Here is a 20,909-nt window from a genome sequence, read left to right on the forward strand (position 1 = left end):
GAATGACAGCGACACTATATATAGTAAACTGAGTCATAGGCCTCCAAAGGTATCTATATCCTAATCCCTGGAATTGGTATTATATTAGCTAACCTTTCGAGGGTGGAGATGTGACTAAAAGATCTTGAGCTGAGGAAATTATTGTACATGATTCAGGTGGACTCTATATGCAATTACATGTGCATTTATGAGAGGAAGGCAGAGAACACACACAGGAGAAACGGCTATGTGACACGACACAAAGATTAGAATAATAGTAGGATATCCCACTATATCCTGAGGACATGAAAAATTGCAGAAAAAGAGAACTATAAGTTGTTTTTTGTAATCATGTTAGTAATAATATGGATATTTGCACTAATTTCCTGTGCCTACTGTAAGAAATTACCACTAATTTGATGGTTTCAAACAACAGCATAGTTCTTGGAGGTCAGAAGCGCGAAATCAGTATCACTGGCTGAAGCCGAGGTGTTGGCAGGCCTGTGATTCTTGTGTGGACTCTAGCGGAGACTGTTTCTTGCCTCTAGTTTCTGGTGACTGTCAGCTTTCCTTAATTTGTGGCTATATTACTCTAGGATTACAAGCGTGTGCCACCACGTCCCAGCAGTAATCTTTGAAATAATGATCCTTCTTCTGTATTGTTTAATATAAAGCACTTTCTGTTTAATATAGAGCACTTTCTGTAGCTCTTAATCCAGACAACTACCATAGCCTCTCAGGGTAACCCTCTGGTTCTAGTCTCTCCAGTTTTTCATGTTGTTTGTTGCCTGTTACCTTTATAAAACACAAAGTTGATCATGTTGTTATCCTGCTTAACAACCTTCAGCATTTCCCATTGCTTCAGGAGGAGGGTTTAATTGAGGTCTACTATATAAGGTAGATAAAAATAGGTACTTTTAATTGTAGCTTCTTTCATTGATGAAATTTGGGAGGTGCTTTACTGTGTAGGAAGGTTGTTCCTCTCAATTTTCCTCTAGCGCCCACCTGGGCTGCTCTGGAGACTTTCAGCATTGTACTTGTTTGACCTTCTTTCTATTAATATTACATTGATTGATTTTTGTATGTATTTTTCTATTCTTCCTCTGAAATGCCTCTCTATTCTTCCTTTCTGTTCGAATAGCCCTATCTTTAGACCAGGTTTTATCACACTATCTTTAGGAAGCTAATTCAGTCTTACTAAAATTACTTTCCATTTATATTTTTGCTTATATTGTCTCACCTTTCCAATTTTCCCGTGCACTGACACTAGCTGACCTATCCTAAAATGCTGCTCTTTCAGCAAATTACTCTTCAGCCCAAAAACCCTCAATGACTACTGGCACAATCTAAAATAAAAATTCACTGGCTTGACATTCAAGTCTCCTTAGTGCTGACTCCAGTGTAGCTCAAGTGATAATATAAATATGTAGTATCCTCCAAAGAGGCACATATTGAGGGCATGATTCCCATTGCATCAGGGCCTCGAGAGGTGACTGGGTCACAAGGACACTAATCGATGGATGAACCATGGACTAAGGAGCTCGGAGTGGACCGGGCTAGGAGGAAGCAAGGCCCAGCTGGAGGAGCTAGGTCACTGGGGGTGCACCTGTGAAGGGTATGTCTTGTACCCAGCTCCTGCCGCCCAGCTCTCACTCTGCTTCCTGGTTGCCATGATGTAAGCAGCCTTCTTCTTTCAGTCTTCTGCCATGCCATTCTGTCTCATAAGCCCACAGCAACAGGGCCCACCTCTGAAACCATGAGCCAAAATAAATCTTTCCCCCTTTATTTTTTGCACATGTATCATACAAATAAAAAGCTAATCGGTTAATCTCTTAACAACACCTTATATGAAATCTCTACCACTCGAACTACTCTTTTATTTTATTTTATTTTTTGTCTTTTTGAGACAGGGTCTCACTATGCAGTTCAGGCTGGCTTTGAGCTCACTTTGTAGCCCAGGCTGGTCTCGAACTCACAAGGATCCTCCTGCCTCAGCCTCCCAAGTGCTGGGATTACAGGCATGTGCCACCATGCTCAGCTTCGAACTTCTCTCAATATGCTTTTATCACTGACTAAGTTGGCCCTTAAACATGAGATCATTCATGCCTCCTGATTTCCTTAGTTCATATCTCTTCATTTCAACAATGTAGTGGACAAAAACAATGCTTCTCAAATTTTAATATGCATGTGAGTCACCTGATATTGAAGGGCGGGCTCTGACTTAGTAGTTCCGGGATGGGGACTGAGATTTGGGGTAGGGGGAAGTACTGGGGATTGTATGTTAAACCATTCTTTCATTACAGGAATAAATTTCATTTGGTTTTACAATCCTCTTAATGTGCTGTTAAGTTTGATTGCTAGTATTTTGTTGAGAATTTCTGCCTCAATATTTATCAGGTATATTAGTTTGTAGCTTTGTTATCTTACATTTTCTTTGTCTGAGTTGGGTAATATTAGGGTGATACTGGCCTCAGAATGAGTTTGGGAATATGCCCTTCCTTTCATAGTTAGAGAAGGATTAGTATTACATTTTTTAAATGTTTGGTAGAATTCTCCACTGACGCCATCTATTCCTGGGCTTTTCTTTGTTAGGAAGTTTTCGATTGCTGATTCCATCCCCTTGTTAATTTTACTTGAGTTCAGATTCTCTGTCCTTTTTGTGTGTGTATCATCTAGTCAAAACCAGGTTTAGACTGTATTGTTAGGAATTTATGTATTTCTTACCATTTTCTCAATTCATTGCTAGACAACTGTAGATAAGTGGAGACTGTTCTGCTGGCCATCCAGCCAGGCAGTCAAGAGCCAGTTTCCACTGAGGAACCCCTGGTATCCTCCAGAGAGTAGCCCTGGCCGTGAGACCTCAGTTGCTCTCAGTTTCTACTGGTCTGCACAACCAGAGATCTGTGTCTGGAAAGGAATCCAGCTGCCTGTCTGGTCAGCATTCCACTGACCATTGGCTTCAGTGAGGATTCACCAAAGAGATGCTGGGGAAGTCTGTCCTCTGCTTTAAGAGTGGCAGCTGCTCTAAGAGCATGTAACTAGTTGGCAGAGGAACCACTGTTTGTCAAAGTACTATAAGTGATGGATAAAAGCCTGAGAAAAATCCATTACATAGCACTTTATGAGTTTACAGTAGAAGTTTCAGAGTCCACAATTTATTTATTTATATTTGTTTTTTGTACTGGGAATCAAACTCAGGACCTTGTGCCTGCCAGGCAAGTGCTTGTGCCACTGAGCTATATCCCCGGCCCAGAGTCCACAACTTACTATCAAAGTATTTTTCTATACACATAAATGATAACTAGATGTAGGAGGGGAGAGGGAAGGTTGGAGCTATCCTCCCTTAGGCTAAATGTGTTTTGGTCCCTTAAGTGTGGTGCTTTGGAAATAGCTACTTCTGGTTTCACCCGGAAGTCACTTCTTTCCACTGTCTCAGGTTCAGTGTCTCGGGGAAGACTTTTGCCCAGAACACTAAGCTAGGACGTGGATTTTATGTGTGTTCTCCTGCACAGGCAAAATTCCGATGTGTCATTTGACCTAGAGACTGTCCCTCATCTAAGATGACTTCCTCGTCTTTGGCGTTAGCAAATGCTCCTTTCTGCGGGCTTAACTTAGTTGTTGCGTAGGAGGAAAATGTTGGGGCAGTTCAGAGTTCTTCTCTCTCTCATCTTACATGCTTCTTAAAAAAAATATACTACTCAAAAAGCAAAAGGGAAAGTACAAAGTGGCAGGAAAAGATCAGAGAAAGGGAGTTTTTCTTCTCATGCTCACGGTGAGCTATGGAAATACCTTGCCCATGAGTTGTCATTCTCAGCCTGGAAAGGCGAGAATGGGGACTCTCAAGAGCTAACATTGCCTCCTCAGCAGCAGAAGGTCAGACCAGAAAGGAAACTGGGGCAGTTTTAAAAGACTTGACATTTCCTCTAGTGTATAGAAGAGGATCAGAGCCAGTCTGTCTCAGTGAAACCTGTCCCCCAGATCTTAAGAACAGCTGTTGGCCTGTTGCCTCTTAATTGGTAGTTAGGGTCCCATGATTAATTAATAGGCAGGTATATTTTCTAAATATAAACAAGATTTTGCCGGGGATATAGCTCAGCGGCACGGTGCCTGCCTGGCAAGTGCAAGGTCCTGAGTTTGATTCCTGGTGAAAAAAAACAAGTTTCATACAAAGACCATTTTATAATATTTAACATCAAAATCCATCAGGGGGAACTCTAAACACTACTTTTCCCTACCGATGCTGGGTAAGATAACAAACCACAACCATCAAACAAGTCAGATAAGGAACACTAGTAAGTTCAGCAATTAGTCCAAATGTAACATACAAAAGAGGAATAAAATGTCCCATTAAAGAAGCATCATAACCTTCCCATGTTTTTAACTTAAATTTATTATTATTTTAACAAATTTAGAGACAAAGGATGGGCAATTATAAGCAATGGGCAAAGACATAAGAATTTGAAGCATAAAAATTTTGATTACTTAAGCAAGTCACAATCTAGAATCTATAAAACAAAAGCAAACTCTTACCTCCATCCAGCTATCTTGGTGGAAAACCTCCAAATGATACAGGGGAAAGAAACTCCCAGCCTTCCAGATGTCTGAAACGTTGAGTTCGTGTTCTGTAAAATCAACAAATGAATTCTAGGAACAATGGACGTTAAGAGTAGGAAGAGTTTATTAAAAGGAAGAAAAGCTTCTGTCTGAGATAAAAGGGGGCCCGAAAAGTAGGTTGCCCTGAAGATTGTAAGTTTGAGCTCAGTCTGAGCAACTTAGCAAGACCCTCTCTTGAAATAAAATAATAAAGAACTGAGAATGTAGCTCAGTGTGAAGAGCGTGGATTCAATCCCCAGTGTTGAAAAAACAAACCAAAAAGCTGTGTTGTTTAATTTTCATACATTTGTAGATAGTGTACTTATTTGAAATTTTCTGTACCTTCAAGCCCAGCTACCTGAGTTTTCCAGAGCACGCTGTTGTCTGTTATAGCTCCATGCCTTTGCTTATGCAGCTTCCTCTTTCTGGAACATCCATCTTGGGCCATTCTTTCGGATACCATTCCTCCAGATGATCATGTCTCACAGAGGCTTTAGTGCCTACCACTGTTCTGGGGTTCACATCTTGTCTTGAAATGACTTGGTTGTCTGTTACTAAAAAGCCTGAACTCTTCAGGAACAGGCTTCTTGTATCTGCTTTAGAATTGCAACCCCAGCTCCTAAAATGATACTTGGAACAAAATCAGTAAATGTTTAATGGAATGATTACATGTATTTTTTATTTGCAGTGACAAATTTATCTGACTTGGTTTTCTCTTGTTTTTAGGAGGTGTTCCTGCTCATATGTATGGTATGACAAAGTTTGGGGACAATATTGAAGATGAATGGTTTATTGTTTATTTAATAAAACAGATTACAAAGGAATTTCCAGAGTTAGTAGCCAGGTAACGTAATTATTTATTCTAAAATAATTCTGTGTTTTAAAACTAAGTGACTACATTTTACCCTCTTAGTAATTTTTCTCGTGTGGATTGGTGGAAATTTTTTAAATTTGGGATTTAAAAAGTGACCATTTTTTGTATTCTCTTGTGACATCTTTTTCTTGAAAAAGAAAGTATTACTGGAGATTTTAATTTCTAAAATATTTAAATAAAATCTACATATGTGAGGCTTTATTTTTAAAATTCTAATTATGAAAGAATAAGTGAGGTAAACAAATTTCAAACAAAAGTTTGTACTACTTTGGTTTCCCGTAAATAATCACTGTTAAGTTTTCCTTTGGATCTTCAAAGAAAGTCCATTCAAATACATACTTTATAGATTTCCCTAATATGTCTCCTTCTACACATTCGTTGCTATAATATTTGCAGAAATTATATACGGAAATTTAAAGGAGCCAGATGTGGTTGCACATGCCTGCAATCCCAGCACTTTGATGGCTGAGGCAGCAGGATAGCGAAAACAAGTTCAAGCCCAAACAGGACAACTAAAAATTTTTAAAAGGCTGGCAGTGTAGCTCAGTGTGAAGCCCCTATGTTCAATCCCTAGTAACACACACACACAAGTACACACATACACACACAAAGAAATAGATATAGGAAGCACGTAAGTAACCTTGCGTTGTAATTCAGTCTTTAAAAAGATACTAATAGTTCTCTGTACTTATCTAGTTATGCCAGCAGAGGGCGTTCCATCCATTTATATTGTATTTTTTTACTAGTTTTCCTAGACCGTACCCTAAAAGCTAATCTTTTTCTACCCTACCAGCTTCTTTCTCACCAGAGCAAAAAAAAAAAAAAAAAAAAAAAAATTGAAAAATTTTTTTTTTTTTTTTTGGTTTTTCTCCGGTACCGGGAACCGAACTCACGACCTTGCACTTGCCAGGCAGGTGCTTTTGCGCTGAGCTAAGTCCCCAGCCCCCTTGAAAACTTTTTATTATTGAAATTTTAAACATACATAAAAGTAGAGAGCATGAACCCACATGTACCTATCATCCATCATCAACAGTTACCAGTTATGGTCATTATTATTTTATCTATACTCCTCCTTTATTCCTCCATTGCAAAGCATGTCTCTAAAGTTGTGCCATTTGATCCCTAAGTAATTCAGGATGTAACTCTATGAGATAAGAACTTTTTTAAATTTTACCTTATTTTGAGACAGTCTTTCTGTATTGCCAAGGCTTATTTTGAACTCGTGACCTCAAGTGACTCTCTCAGCCTCCTGAGTAGCTCAGATTATAGGCATTCACCATTGCACCTAGCTTATTTCTACTTTCTGGGTATTATTTTAAATTTATTTTTAATTGACCAATAAGAATTGTATGTATTTATCAGTTACATCCTCTTTTGAAATACATGTACATTGTAGAATGGCTGAATTGAGGTAATTAATGTATGCCTTACTTCATATACTGTACTTACCACTTTTTTGTGGTGAGAACACTTAAAATCTCTGGTAATAATTTTCCAGAAAACAATACATTGTTATTAACTGTAGTCATTATATTGTACAGGAACAATAAGGAACTTTTATTTTAAACACTTATTACTGCACTTTTAAGTAATTAGCAATACTATTTTAAATGGTAGATTTTTCAGTGAACAAAAATTAAAATGATAAGAGGGGGCAGTACCTTCTGTGTGCAGAGTCTGTATATTCATAAAACAGTAGCTCAAGCAACTAATCTGAAGACAACAATATGTAATGTAACAACCATTGATGAATTCCTACCATCTTGTTTAGTGAAGCTCTATCATTTCTAATGTTTTTTTTTAAAAATCACTTTCTATTCTGTGTAATTGTTTGGTCAATCTTGATTGTGACACCTGGTAATCCGAGCAACTTTATTGAAGATAACGTTATTTAATATAACAATTTTTAATTCTTATCATCTTGTTTTGAAATCCTGGATCATTTTTATTGTTTTTGTGTTGTTTTGTTTTTGTCTTTATTGTTGTTGTTTTGTTTTGTTTTCTCTTTAGAATAAAAACAAAACAAAACAAAAAAACAGTGGCTCATACTTACACACCAGGTCTGTGGAGCTTTTTAAATCCTAGGCACCATGGCGGGAGAAGTAGCTCAGTGCCAGAGTGCTTGCCTAGCACACATGAGGCTCTGGGTTCCATGCCCAGCACCGCAAAACTAATTGCATGCCGAGTCCTAGGCATCTAATGCCTTGTCGTTTCTTAAAAACATTAAAAAAAGACAATACTTCCTCTGTGTCCTTGCCACATTAATGTTCCTAAAGTAAAACTAATCATTTTAATAGATTACTTTAAAACCTTTAACTTTTTTCTTTTATGCCTAGGAAATTAAGTACATTCTCATTGATTCTCAAAGCTCCTCAAAAAGTAGAACTCTGCTTGTCTTTGTTCTTTACTAGTTGTCGTTCTCCAAATAGCCACCTTAAATTGGGCTACCTCTGTGATCTTTGCTTATGCTGTTCCCTCCCAAGAACACTTTCCTTTCTCCCTATAAAACAAAACAAACAAACAAACAAACACCCCAAACCTACAGCAACAGATAAAATATGCTATCTTTCGTGTAAAAAGAGAGAAAATAAGAATATATACTCCTCACTAGTCCATACATAAGCAAACTCCAGAAGGATATACAGGAGACAAGAATGGAGGAGGGTAGGAATTGCTCAGACAGGGGCAAAAATAGAAGGGAGACTTCTTTATTTTGTAACTTATTATGTATTTTAAAAATTAACTCTGTGTGCCAGGCACGGTGGCACATGCCTGTAATCCCAGTATTTGGGAGACTGAGGCAGGAGGAGTGCTCAGAGTTCAAGGTGTGCCTCAGTTATATAGTGGGTTCAAGGTCAGCCTGAACTGCTTATCAAGACTGTCTCAAAAATTTTTTTTAAAAAAGTGAATTATGTGTTACCATGCAAGTGAAGCTGCCCTCAAAATCTTTCAAGGCCCAAATAAGACTTCCTACCTGAAGGCTTTACTAATCTCAGCTATATGTGATTTTTTTCTTCTGAAAACCTGTAGGACCTTGCATATTTTCATATTTTTGTCTAATATTATTTATGTACTTATTTCCTGTCCTTATCATCTCCAGCTATGCCTTACAATCTGCATATTCCCCTTTAGGATTTGTCTTTTTCTTTCAGATGGGTCTCACTATATAGTTCAGCCTGGCCTGGACTCACTACATAGTCCAGTTTAGCCTCGAACCTGTGGTGATCCTTCTGCCTGAGCCCCCAGAGTGCTGGGATTACGGGTGTGCGCCACCACACCAGGCCTGTACATTCTAAAGTTCAGTGTTACCTTAAATTTTTTGCTTTCTTGTGTAAATTTGCAAATAGTGCATATTCAGATATCACTAAGATGTATTAGAATAAAGCTGTCTCGATAACTAGCAAATATGTTTCCTCTTTTACTAGGATTGAAGATAATGATGGTGAATTCTTGTTAATAGAAGCTGCTGACTTTCTCCCTAAATGGTTAGATCCTGATAATAGTGCTAATAGGGTAAGTATCCCAAAAGGGATGAAATCATGCTGCATTATTTTCGTATATACCTAGAGTTTGCCAGTGCCCATTATGAAAATAAAAATGTGCCATTTTGCAGGTGTTTTTCCATCACGGGGAGTTGTGCATTATTCCTGTACCAAGGAAATCTGAAACAGTATCCTGGTTACCTGCTACTCCACCAACAATCCCACAAGCATTAACTATAATCTCTGCACACCCAGAAAAAGTTTTGGTTTCAGAATCCATACGAGCTGCTGTCAGTAGGCGCATCAGAGGGTAAGAAAAGTAACACTGATACTGATAGTTGTGAAGCCTTTTGGTTTAGTGCAGTGCAGGTCTTACTGAAATACATGGATGGTCATTTTTACATGTGTCCCTCTTCATGAAATTAATTAACAAGTTAAATTTGTGGGTTTCACAGTGAAGAAGCAGAGGCTTTGTTTTGTTTGTTTTGTTTTCAAATAGTGTCTTGCTATGTTGCCCAGGTTGGCATTGAACTGGGCGGAAGCAACCTTCTGGCCTCAGCCTGCAGTGTAGCTGGGATTACAGACACCACTGTAACCAGTTTGGGTGTATCTTTTACATCTCATTCAAAAAGTATTAAGATCTAATCCCAGTATTTTGCATTTATTTATCATAGAGATTGAGGCTGTTGTTAACATCCATGGATAAAAATGTGAGGCCTTTAGAAATGAACACATAAGGCAGTGTTGTCCTTTTTTTCTTTGGTTCTAGGGCAATATGTGGGATTCTTTGACCTATGTGAAGCACTTTAGGCTGTATTCAGAAGAAAAGAAAGTCAAGGCTTAACCACTTTTTAGTTCAACCCATTTAAATTTGAGTACCTATTAAATGCTTAACATTCAGGTCTTAACAGTATTAAAAACTCTTTCAGCTCTGTTTCAGAATGCTTACTACTGATTTTTAGAAGAATAAACTCTGGTTTTATCGTTATTCCTGAATATAGTAAATTTTGTTTTTATTGAGCTACCATAATCTCTTTCCTTGCTGGGTATGGTGGTGCACACCTATAATCCCAGCACTCGGGAGGCTGAGGCAGGAGGATCCTTGCAAGTTTGAGACCAGCCTGGGCTACAAAATGAGCTCAAGGCCAGCCTGAACTGCACAGCAAGACCCTGTCTCAAAAAAAAAAAAAAAAAAAAGACAATCTCTTTCCTTTGTTTTCTATTTCTTCCCACTTTTTCCCCCTCTCTTTGGTACTGTAGTCTTAAAGTATGTATAATATTTTTTCACCTCTCATGTGACTTTCTACTCTTGATAAACCAAGACAAAATAAGATGATACAGGGGAAGCAAGTGTTATAAGAATTGTAGATATTTCCATGTGCAATAAACACAGTTCTATTTCCTGGCATAGGTACCCAGAAAAAATTCAGGCCTCGCTGCACCGAGCACACTGCTTCCTTCCAGCTGGCGTCGCAGTGGTACTAAAGCAGCGGCCCAGATTGGTGGCTGCTGCCGTCCAGGCTTTTTACCTGCGGGACCCTGTTGACCTGCGAGCCTGTCGGGTCTTCAAGACGTTCTTGCCAGAAACACAAATAATGACATCAGTAAGATACCGCTTTTGCTCATTTAGTTTGTCTCACTGGAAGGAGGGATAAATTATTACTTTTCTCTGGAAAAAATTGGACACATTCTGTTTCCTCCTGCAAGTTAATGCACATTTTTGTCCTTTCCTTTCTCCTCCCCATTGGAGCAAGTTTGCAAGAGACCTGACTCCCCAGTTTATATCTTGTGCTTCCCAGCTGTTTGCCTATATTTCCCTTATTTCTATAACTATTTCCTTAGCAGCAAAACATTTCATCTCTAGAGAATTCAGGAATATTCTTTATCCCCTCACCCTCAAACTACCATATACTACCATTAGTGATAAGAATTCCAGTAGTGATAACTGAAAGGTAGGCAGTGGATAAATTTTATGATATGTGAGTTTTAGCTCAATAAAGCTATTCCTGTAAACAAGTAGGTAGTGAATAGGTTGGATCTTCTTTTGCATTTCACCTATGAATATGTGAATAGGAAGTTCATCAGTGGACTGACAGTTTTAACTGCGAAATGATATGCAGATTTTCAACTTCAAGGGAAGACTCACGTAGTTTATCTTCCAATGTCTAGGTTACTTTCACTAAATGTCTCTACGCACAGTTGGCACAACAGAGGTTTGTGCCCGACCGGCGGAGTGGATACGGGCTGCCACCTCCCTCTCACCCCCAGTACCGAGCCCATGAACTGGGCATGAAGCTGGTAATGTTAAATGAGAAAAATCTTCCTGTTCCTTTATGTAAGAGTTCTCTTAACAGAATAATGACACAGTACAGAAAATCTAGAAATATGCTTTATTTGTATGAGAATGTAGTAAAATGTAACATTTCAAATTAGAAGGAAAAAATGGATTATCCAGTAAATGGTGATAAGGGGACTAGGAAGCCATCTGAAAAATTGAAGTTGGTTGCCTCACTCCTATAGCAAAATAATTTCTAGTTGGATCACATATGTAAATGTAAAAATTGAAATCATAAAATTTGAAAGAAAATTATAGGAAAACCTTTTATAACCTAATAAGAAAAGCCTTCTTATTTTTTTATTTTTTCTTTGTTTTTGTGAGACAGGGTCTCACTATGCAGTTCAGGCTGGCTTTGAGCTCACTTTGTAGCCTAGGCTGGTCTTGAACTTGCAATGATCCTCCTGCCTCAGCCTTCTGGGGTGCTGGGATTATAGGCGTGCGCCACCACGCCCAGCGGGAAAGGCCTTTTTAAAGCATGACTTGAAATAAGAAGCGGTAAAAGAGAATATTGATAAATTTTATTATGTAAAAATTTCTAGCTGGTGATGGTGATGCATGCCTGAACTCCCAAGCACCCTAGAGGCTGAGGCAAGAGGATTGCTTTAACCTAGGAGTTTGAGCCCAGTTTAGGCAGCATAGCAAAACTTCCTCTAAATTTGCGAAAACAAAACAAAATAAAAAGCCTCTTTAATGTCAAAAGACAAGTCAGCCTGAGAAAGTATTATATTTGCAATATAAATTTTAAAAAAGGCTGATTTCTCAATATAAAGTGTTCCTGTAATTCAGTATGAAAAAGATAATTCTAGCCAGTTAATCAAAAATGATTCATCTAGTTAACCGTATAGTCCACAGAAAAAGTATGTAGGACTTTAAATTTAAATATAAAAATGTTAGCCAGGCGTGGTGGTGCACGCCTGTAATCCCAGCACTCGGGAGGCTGAGGCAGGAGGATTGTTGCGAGTTTGAGACCAGCCTGGGCTACAAAGTGAGCTCAAGGCCAGCCTGAGCTCAGAGTGAGACCCTGTCTCATAAAGACAAAAATAAATAAATAAATAAATAAATAAATATGAAAATGTTGACCCTTGTTCACAATAAACAAATGCAATTTAAAGCTACAAAGTAGTGTTTTTCACCATTAGATTGGCAAGCTTCAAAATTTTGAGCATTGTTGATAGAAATAGAAATGGGTTCAACCTCTCAGAAGAACAGTTGGCAATATCCATCAACATTTAAATTGCACAAGATTTTTACTTCTAAAATTGTTATTTTCAAGGCATACAAAGTTATATACAAGCATGTCATGACAGCATTGTTTGTAATTGCAAAAGATTAGAAACTACTTCAGTGTTTGTTAAATTGTGGCCTGTCCATCATGTGAGATAAATTTATGTGTTTATATGCAGTGATCTTCAAGTGTGAAAAAACAAGGTGAAGAATAGTGTATACGCTGTCATGTGACAAAAGGGATAGAATAGGAAGTTGTACACGTACATAGATATGTGAGTGCATATATTACTTCTAAAGGAGACAGCATCTAGAGTAACCAGGAAGGCTTCCTGTTTGAGTTATTTTGCTCTATAAATCTGTTATATTTTTAAATTAAAGAATCTTGAAATAATTGTCTTCCTTTCCTGTGTCTGAAACTATGCTCAATATATTTATAATCTCTTTTAAAGAATAAACTTTTCATAAATAAATGTTTAAATTTCTGGTTTTGTAGTTAGTAGGCAAAAAGAATCTCTTTGGTCAGGTATGGTGGTGCACATTTGTAATCCCAGTACTCAGAGGCTGAGGCAGGAGGATCATTGTGAGTTTATGACCAGCCTATACTGGATAGTGAGACCCTGTCTTAAAAAGACCAAAAAAAAAACAAAAAACAAAAAAACCCAACTCTTTTAAGAGGACAAGAATCTTTTTTTAAAATATTATTTTATTTTATTTTTTTTGGAATCGGGAATTGAACTTGGGACCTCACGCTTGCCAGGCAGGTGATGAACCACTGAGCTATATCCCCAGCCCATAAAATATTATTTTCCTTTATGGTTTTTAGTAGGGATTAAGAAGTTTGGAAATAAATTCGTATTTTTCATAACATTTAAAAAGGACTTTAAATGTCCTCATGCCCATGTGTCTAGTCACATGGCTCACATGGACTTGGGTTCTTGAATATAGCTTTTGTTTGTTTGTTTGTTTGTTTTCCAGTACTGGGAATCGAACTCATGACCTTGCGCTTGCCAGGCAGGCACTGTGCCACTGAGCTAAATCCCCAGCCCCCTGTTGAGCATAGCTTAATTAGACGATATGGAGAAAAAAGAAATAAAATAACAATAAAAATTCTACCTATCTCATCTAGGCTCATGGATTTGAGATCTTATGCTCCAAATGTAGCCCACATTTTTTGAACACCAAGAAGTCCCTTGTGACTACTTCACCACTCTGGGCTAGCTTCCTTGAAAGTCTGAAAAAGAATGATTACTTTAAGGTAGGACTTACGCTGTATTTTTTTTTTTTTTTTTTTTTGGCACTGGGAATCGAACTCAGGACCTTGTACTTGCCAGGCAGATGCTGTGCCACTGAGCTATATCCCCAGCCCTACTTACACTGTATTGTTAAAAATGTAAAATCTGGAGAAAGCCAAGCCAATGACTTACAGTCCTATGGTCCATATATTTAAATGTGTAACATAATGATAGAAGCTCAAGTAAAGGGCACCTATTTCAGTGGTACCAAAAGTCTTTGAAGGAGTAATGAAGAGTTGTTTGTGAACTCTCCAGTATTTGAGAAATCAAATACTATTTGTATTAAATGATAAGTTATTACTTATATCAGATTTACAACTTGCAAAAGTTGGTAAAGCAAATATGAAGATATCAGATAGAAAAATTAGCAAAATTGTGCATAAAAAACTACAAAAAGACAACCAGTAGATTTCTCTTAAAATATTCAACCTCACAAGTAGTGAAAATAAGTAAATTGATATTATTTTTCATATATATAAAAAGATGTGAATGATAGTACTGATTGAGATTATGGTGAAATTAGTACTCCTATACATTGCTGGTAACACTGTAAAGTGATAGAACCTTAACTGAAAGTAACTTGGTATATGTTCCAAAACCTTCAGAACCTTCACTTGACTTCTTTTATAAGGAAAGATCCAAGAAGTAGGAAAATCCACAAGAATGTGATAATTATAGAGATTGTGTAGCGATAATGAAACTGTATTATACCATCATAAATAATGTGTGTGTGTGTGTGTGTTTTATTTGGTGCTAAGAATTGAACCCAGGGCCTCATGCATGCTGGGTAGGCACTCTACCAATGAGCTATATTCTGCTCTCCTCCATCACTTATAGTGTAGTTTTTAAAAATGTGAAATATTAAATATGAATAGCATTATAAGTATGGATGTAGAAAATAAAAATACTATTTTTAGTATTATGCTAAACTTTCAGGGGTCTGTTTGGCAAACTTTCAGTACTTTGTTTTATAAATCAGTTACTAGTTCATTAATTATACTTTAGTAAGTAATTAAATAGTAGAAATTGGTAGAAAACCTTTCAAACTGAAAAGATACTCTGAATGTTCAAAAGGATTAGGAACTAATACATCTAGCATAGTCCTCTCATTTAAAGAAAAAACTAGCGCCTAAACAGATATGAATGACAAAACAAGCTAGGATTCAGGCCTTGTGATTCCTGAACAGTACGTCATACACTGCCTTCATGAAAGTTGCTGGTAAACAAGTTATTGACAGATGAATAAGTTTATGGCACTCTGCAAATAATGTTCTAAATAGACTCTTACTATTTTCTTTTTTTAAGGGACTCATAGAAGGTTCTGCTCAATACCAGGAAAGGCTAGAAATGGCAAAGAACTACTTCCAACTCTCAGTAAACCGGCCAGAAAGGTGAGTTAGGGTTAGGATATCTATCACAAAGTAAGATAGGCTGATGATTGGGTAGTTCTCTTTAAATAATGAAGTTTTGTTGTTATAAAAGCAACATAATCATTCATTATAGTGAATACAGGAAAATTTGAGATGAGAAAATGTATATAAGAGTTGATTATTGTTATTTTGATTAATTGGCTTCCAGGGTTTTTTTTAACCACTTTTTCCTTTTTATATTTGTAGACATTTTATCTTCTATACAATTTTTGCTCATTGTTATCTAATGTTTCTCTTTGGTGTTACAAAGTCTTCATAAAGATAATCTTAAGCAGCTGCACAGGAAGTGGATATACGGTAACTTACTCAAGTGTTTTGTTATCAGAAACAAAATACAAGTAGCTTAAACATCCAACATTTAATTACTGTGGTAGGAGAGACTGCCATTCTGGCTTAATTGGGGTTGGGGGGGCTACTGGGAATCGAACTCAGGGCCTCATGCTTGCCAGGCAGGTGCTGCACCACTGAGCTACATCCCCAGCCTGGGTTAATTTTTAAACAAATTTAAACCAAACTCATATCTCCCTTTAGACCTGTTGAATTCACAATGTTTAGAGTTGTTCTTTCTGAATTAGTGTCATAGACTTTTCCCCAGTATCTTCTAACAGTACCCAGCTGTCCTAGGACCCAGTTGTAGACCTGTTTCTTATTACCTGTACTTTGCATTATTTCTTACTGACCTACTGCTCTGAAATAGGCTGGGGACATGGCTCAGTGGTAGAGCTCTTTCCTTGCATGCACAAGGCCCTAAATTCAATTCCCAGCAGCTTACTTCTGAAATTATGTCAATACCCAAACTTGTTTCCCAGCTTCTACTGACTCTTCTCTAATTCAACCATTAAGAGCCAAGAGAATCTGCTTAAGATACATTTATCATGCTATTCTCCTTTCTTCTAAAAATTACCACAAACTGTCCTAGTGAAAAATGGCAAGACCTGAAGTATCCATCAATAATGGATAAATGAATGGGTAAATGAATGAATGTTTTAAACTAACAGATAAAATTATAGATACTTATTGTGTATAATATGTTTTGAAGTATATATACATCGCAGAATGGCTAATCTAATTTTACATTACCAGGTTACTTGACAGTATATTCTGTTCTTTAAAAAAATGCAGTTTATTAGTGTTCTCATCACAAACATGTAATTATGTGATGTAATGCATATATTAGTTCTGTGTGGAATGTACACATATTTCAAAACATGTTGTGTGTTTATGATATATGTACAATTTTTGTAAAAAAATAATGTGAAAAAAATATTCTGAAATAGGCTGGGGATGTGGCTCAGTAGTAGAGCTCTTTCCTTGCATGTACAAGGCCCTAAGTTCAATCCCCAGCAGCACACACACAAAAAAGCCAAATGTCAAAAATGCAGTTATACTAACCATACTATCAAGAAGTTTATTTGTGTTATTTGGAAAAGCTCCATGTTCTCTAAGTTTTTATAAAAGATTTGCCTCATTAAAAATACATGCCAAGATTTAATTCTATCTCTACATTAAGAACACTTGCTTTGAATTTTTTGTAATAATATTGCAGTAAACATCCTTGTATTTTTAAAAAGTCTTCCTCATTCTTTAAGACCTAACTCAAATATCTCCCCCTGGAAGCCTTTTATTATCTCTTTTTTTAACTTCTCTGTCTCTAACCTGGTGAAATTACATTTTCCCATGTTTGTCCTTAGCATTTGCTATTTCTGAATGACTTTGTATTTTGGCATTTTTTATGATTACTTGTGAATTTCTTTTCTGTTTCTTGGTAATGTTTACATAATATGGAGTAGGGATAATTTCCTGTCATTGAAATGATTTTGCAAGGTATGCAGATGTTTATTAAATTAACACACATCACTTCTACAACTTGATTTGCTCCATGCTAAATAGTTCAGGCAGGGTTCTGTCATTTATATAACAAGTCACCATCATAGAGTAACTCATTGTACAAATAATCTCTGTACGTATTTCCTTAGAAATTTATAGTAGGAGGAGCACGAAATGGTATCAGGAGACTTGATTTCAAGCCTTTGTCTAACTAAATGGTCTTGTAAAAGTTACAGAACTTCTCTGAGCTCTGATGTTCTCATCTATAAAGCAGTATTATTACCTTTTCATAATAGTAAAAAAATATTTAAACTACGAGCATAACATATGACATATGCTAGATTACTTTTAATTCATATTTTCCTTCTGCATTTCTTTCTGCATGTATAAAATACATGTACGTTGAAAGGGTTGTACTAGATTAGTGGCTTCACAGTGGCTTTCCATGGAGCCTGCTGCAGAACCAAAGGGCAAGGCAAAATGGTACCTGAGTCTCCGTCCTTAAGAAACTTTAATAAAAGTTATTTTACTTTAAACAGTACCATATTTTAAAGTTCCTTATAAAATCTTGAGAAAAAGAGGTCTGCAACCTAAAAAGAAAAAGTTTGAAACAAATTGTATAGTTAATGCCTTTTAGTTTTAAAATTTTGTGTCTTGATGATTACTGTTCTGGGCTCTTATAAAGAAATATGCATGTCTTTTATTTTTGATAGTTCACTTGCTATGAGCCCTGGTGAAGAAATCTTGACCATATTACAGACAGTACCATTTGATACAGAAGAGCTTAAGAAAGAAGAAGCTGACCTTCCCCCAGAGGACGGTATGTGATGGATCGAGACAGAGCTGGAAAGAATTAAAAAATCACACTAAGTCACTTGGGGGCATTTCCTGGGAGTACCTCTCATACGACTGTAGGGATGGCAATATAGTGCTTTTTTCTTTTTCAGATGACCAGTGGTTAGAGCTTTCACCAGATCAGCTGGATCAGCTACTGCAAGAAGCTGCTGGCACAAAAGAATCACAGCCCATTTCCAAGAAGGAAGAGGAGCAGAGCTATGACTTAACTCAAGTCACAGACAGCATGAAAGCTTTCATATCCAAAGTCTCAACCCACAAGGGAGCAGAGCTGCCTCGGTAATTCCTGTTAGGAAAAATATATATCTAAATAGTTATGTCCTAAGTATTGAAGTCATCCTGTCAATAGAAAGTACCATTTCCACTTTTTTTTCCAAGTAAAAGATTTGTACTGCTTACTTCCCTCTTTTGTTGCTTGATATAATAATTTACTTATCTGAAGTCAGACTTCTTATAGTCTCATCCTTTGCAATCCTTGAAGTAGAAAGCATCCTCAATAGATTTCTCATCCACCATTCAGAACCGTGGCAGGAAACCGTGCACTTTATAACGTTCATTTATGGACTCTTACCACCTATCTCTCAATAAAATCAGACTTCTAGGCTACTCCCCAAGCAGACTGGAATCTGCAAACGCAAACGAGAATAAAGGGGCTCATCAGAGGCAGAAATAAAAATAGAAGAAATATGGCATTACACTGGCAAGTAGCGAGGAAAAATAGAAATGTTACTATAATGCAAATTTATCTTCTGTGAGTGCTGATGCTCTTGAGCTTCATGAAAAGACTAAATATAAAGTTACCTTTTCTTTTTAGGAAAAAAGGAATAAGGGAAAGTATATTCTTTTTAAGTTTTGATTCGTAAAGTAGTAAGCTTTATGTAAATGAACTTATAAATAACATCTTTACTAATACTGGATATATTTTGTAGGGGGTGTAGTGTGGGTGGGTCCCTAAATGCAGATGCTAAATATGTGTAAACAAGGTGCAGCTTTTATTTTTCTTTCATCAGACTTTCCTGTTTCTGTTTCCCTGCAAGGCCAGTAAGCACAAGGATTTTCTTTATAAGTTTAAACTACAGTTTCCCTCACTATTTCTCTTATGAGATATTTCTGATAGTTTTCCTAAGAATGGCACGCTTTAGAAAAAGTTTCAGAGTTGTATTCTTGATAAATAATTGTCTTTTCCCTTTAATCTTGCAGAGACCCTTGTGAGGCTCCAATCACTTTTGATACAGATTCCTTCCTTAATTATTTTGATAAAATTTTAGGTAAGTTACAGGGTACTGTTCACTCTCCTTTTGAAACTGTAAGGAGTATAGTTGTTGGAGCACTGGATCGTGAGGTCGTGCTGAGTCAATTTAAATATCTGCTTTCTCTTTGTGGATTTGAGTTGCTTTCAGCCATTAATTGGACCCACTGAATGATCTTAAAATGATACTTAGTGGCGGACAAAGTAGCTGCTCATTACGTTTGAGTGAGTGAATGATTTGAGTGTCTGGCCAGGGTTTTACTTTGGCTCCTTATTGTATTTTTTTTTTCTTTCACACTTACTATATTTACAAATCAATAAAAAATGACAAAAGCTGAATAAATCAACACAGGATATGCATAGGCAGTGCACTGAGGAGGAAATACTACTGGTAAATGCTTGGAAATAGTTACCTCTTTCTAGTAAGCAATAAAATACATAATAAAAACAGACTTTTTTGCCTATCCTATTGGAAAAATTTTAAAGATGGATAAAAATCAGTTTTCTTTAAGGGTTGAAAAAATAGAAACCCTGGGGGTGGAAGTATTAAGTTGTCTTTCACAGGAGATTTTGGCACTCTGGAACGCTCATAGGCTTTTACTTAGCAGTTTTATTACTCTGAAAAAGATAAATGTGCTAAGGTGGTTATGTACCGTTGTAGTAAGCAAAAACTGGAGAATCATAAATGTTCCCCAAGAAAGAAATGGTTAAGTAAATCATTATATATATACATAGTATACAATCTATTTAGCATAACAAGGAATGAAGTCTGTCCATATTCTAACAAAGCCCTCAAGAATATAAATAAGTGGGAAAGCAAACTGTGCAATGATAACATCTGTGTAAAAAAGAAACTATATTTATATATGTGTATGGATAGAACTGCATAGAGTATGGCTAGATACCACACTGCCGAAAGGTATTTCTTAGAGTGAGCTATGAGACAAAACTTCTGTGTGGCTTGAATGTTTACATCAAGATATATTAATGTAAACCGGGTGTGGTAGCACGGACCTGTAATCCCAGCACTTGGGAGGCTGAGGCAGGAGGATTGTCATGAGTTTGTGGCCAGCCTGTGCTCCATAGTGAGTTCAGAGCCAGCCTGAACTACATGGTGAAACCCTGTCTCCTACATAGTGAGAGCTTGTCTTAAAAAACAATAGCAACAAAAAAACAACAAAAAATGATATATTAATTATATACTTTTAAAATTCTCCCCCTCCCCATGTGGAGAATCAAACCCAGGTCTCTGGGTTTTAAGAAAAAAACTTTGCGGGGCTGGGGATTTAGCTCAGCGGCAAAGCGCCTGCCTGGCAAGTGCAAGGTCATGAGTTCGATTCCTGGTACCGGAAGAAAAACAAAAAAGAAAAAGAAAAAAAAGAAAAAACTTTGGGTTCACCCATGGTGGGACACACCCGTAATTTTACCACTCTTGGAGGTTGAGGCAGGCAGGTCACAAGTTTGGGCCTAGCCTGGGCAATTTAGTGACTTAATGAAACCCTGTCTCAAAAAAAAAAACAAAACCCAAGGTTGGGGATATAGTTGGTGAAAAGCCCTGAGTTTAATTCCCAGTACCACTAGCAAAAGAAAAATTATATAACTGAATTAATTCACTTTTAAATAAAAAAGTTCAGCCAGCTAGCCCAGCCTGTGTATTTTCTTGTAGATGTTTATGGGCATTACTATTTCTTTCTTTCTTTCTTTCTTTTCTTTCTTTCTTTCTTTCTTTCTTTTCTTTCTTTCTTTCTTTCTTTCTTTCTTTC

At 36.9% G+C, this 20,909-nt stretch overlaps 1 protein-coding gene and 1 long non-coding RNA gene across 2 annotated transcripts in view; one reads left to right on the forward strand and one right to left on the reverse strand.

Moving 5' to 3' along the window:
* Positions 1-20,909, forward strand: part of Ecd (ecdysoneless homolog (Drosophila)) — a 29,145-nt gene that overhangs the window by 5,467 nt on the left and 2,769 nt on the right. Inside the window, exons 3-12 of the mRNA XM_005389989.2 lie at positions 5,299-5,416; positions 8,872-8,959; positions 9,060-9,238; positions 10,340-10,532; positions 11,098-11,226; positions 13,620-13,748; positions 15,091-15,176; positions 17,756-17,862; positions 17,990-18,176; positions 19,098-19,165. Of these exons, the coding sequence (XP_005390046.1) occupies positions 5,299-5,416; positions 8,872-8,959; positions 9,060-9,238; positions 10,340-10,532; positions 11,098-11,226; positions 13,620-13,748; positions 15,091-15,176; positions 17,756-17,862; positions 17,990-18,176; positions 19,098-19,165 (1,284 nt within the window). The remainder of the gene's footprint in view (positions 1-5,298; positions 5,417-8,871; positions 8,960-9,059; positions 9,239-10,339; positions 10,533-11,097; positions 11,227-13,619; positions 13,749-15,090; positions 15,177-17,755; positions 17,863-17,989; positions 18,177-19,097; positions 19,166-20,909) is intronic.
* On the reverse strand, positions 4,350-5,291 carry LOC102021485. The gene is made up of 2 exons (XR_261893.1): positions 4,931-5,291; positions 4,350-4,601 (listed from the first exon to the last, which is right to left on the reverse strand). It is a non-coding gene; the product is annotated as an uncharacterized LOC102021485 (long non-coding RNA).

The sequence above is a fragment of the Chinchilla lanigera genome, unplaced genomic scaffold, assembly GCF_000276665.1.
Source record: "Chinchilla lanigera isolate Chin_1 unplaced genomic scaffold, ChiLan1.0 scaffold00036, whole genome shotgun sequence".
NCBI lineage: Eukaryota > Metazoa > Chordata > Mammalia > Rodentia > Chinchillidae > Chinchilla > Chinchilla lanigera.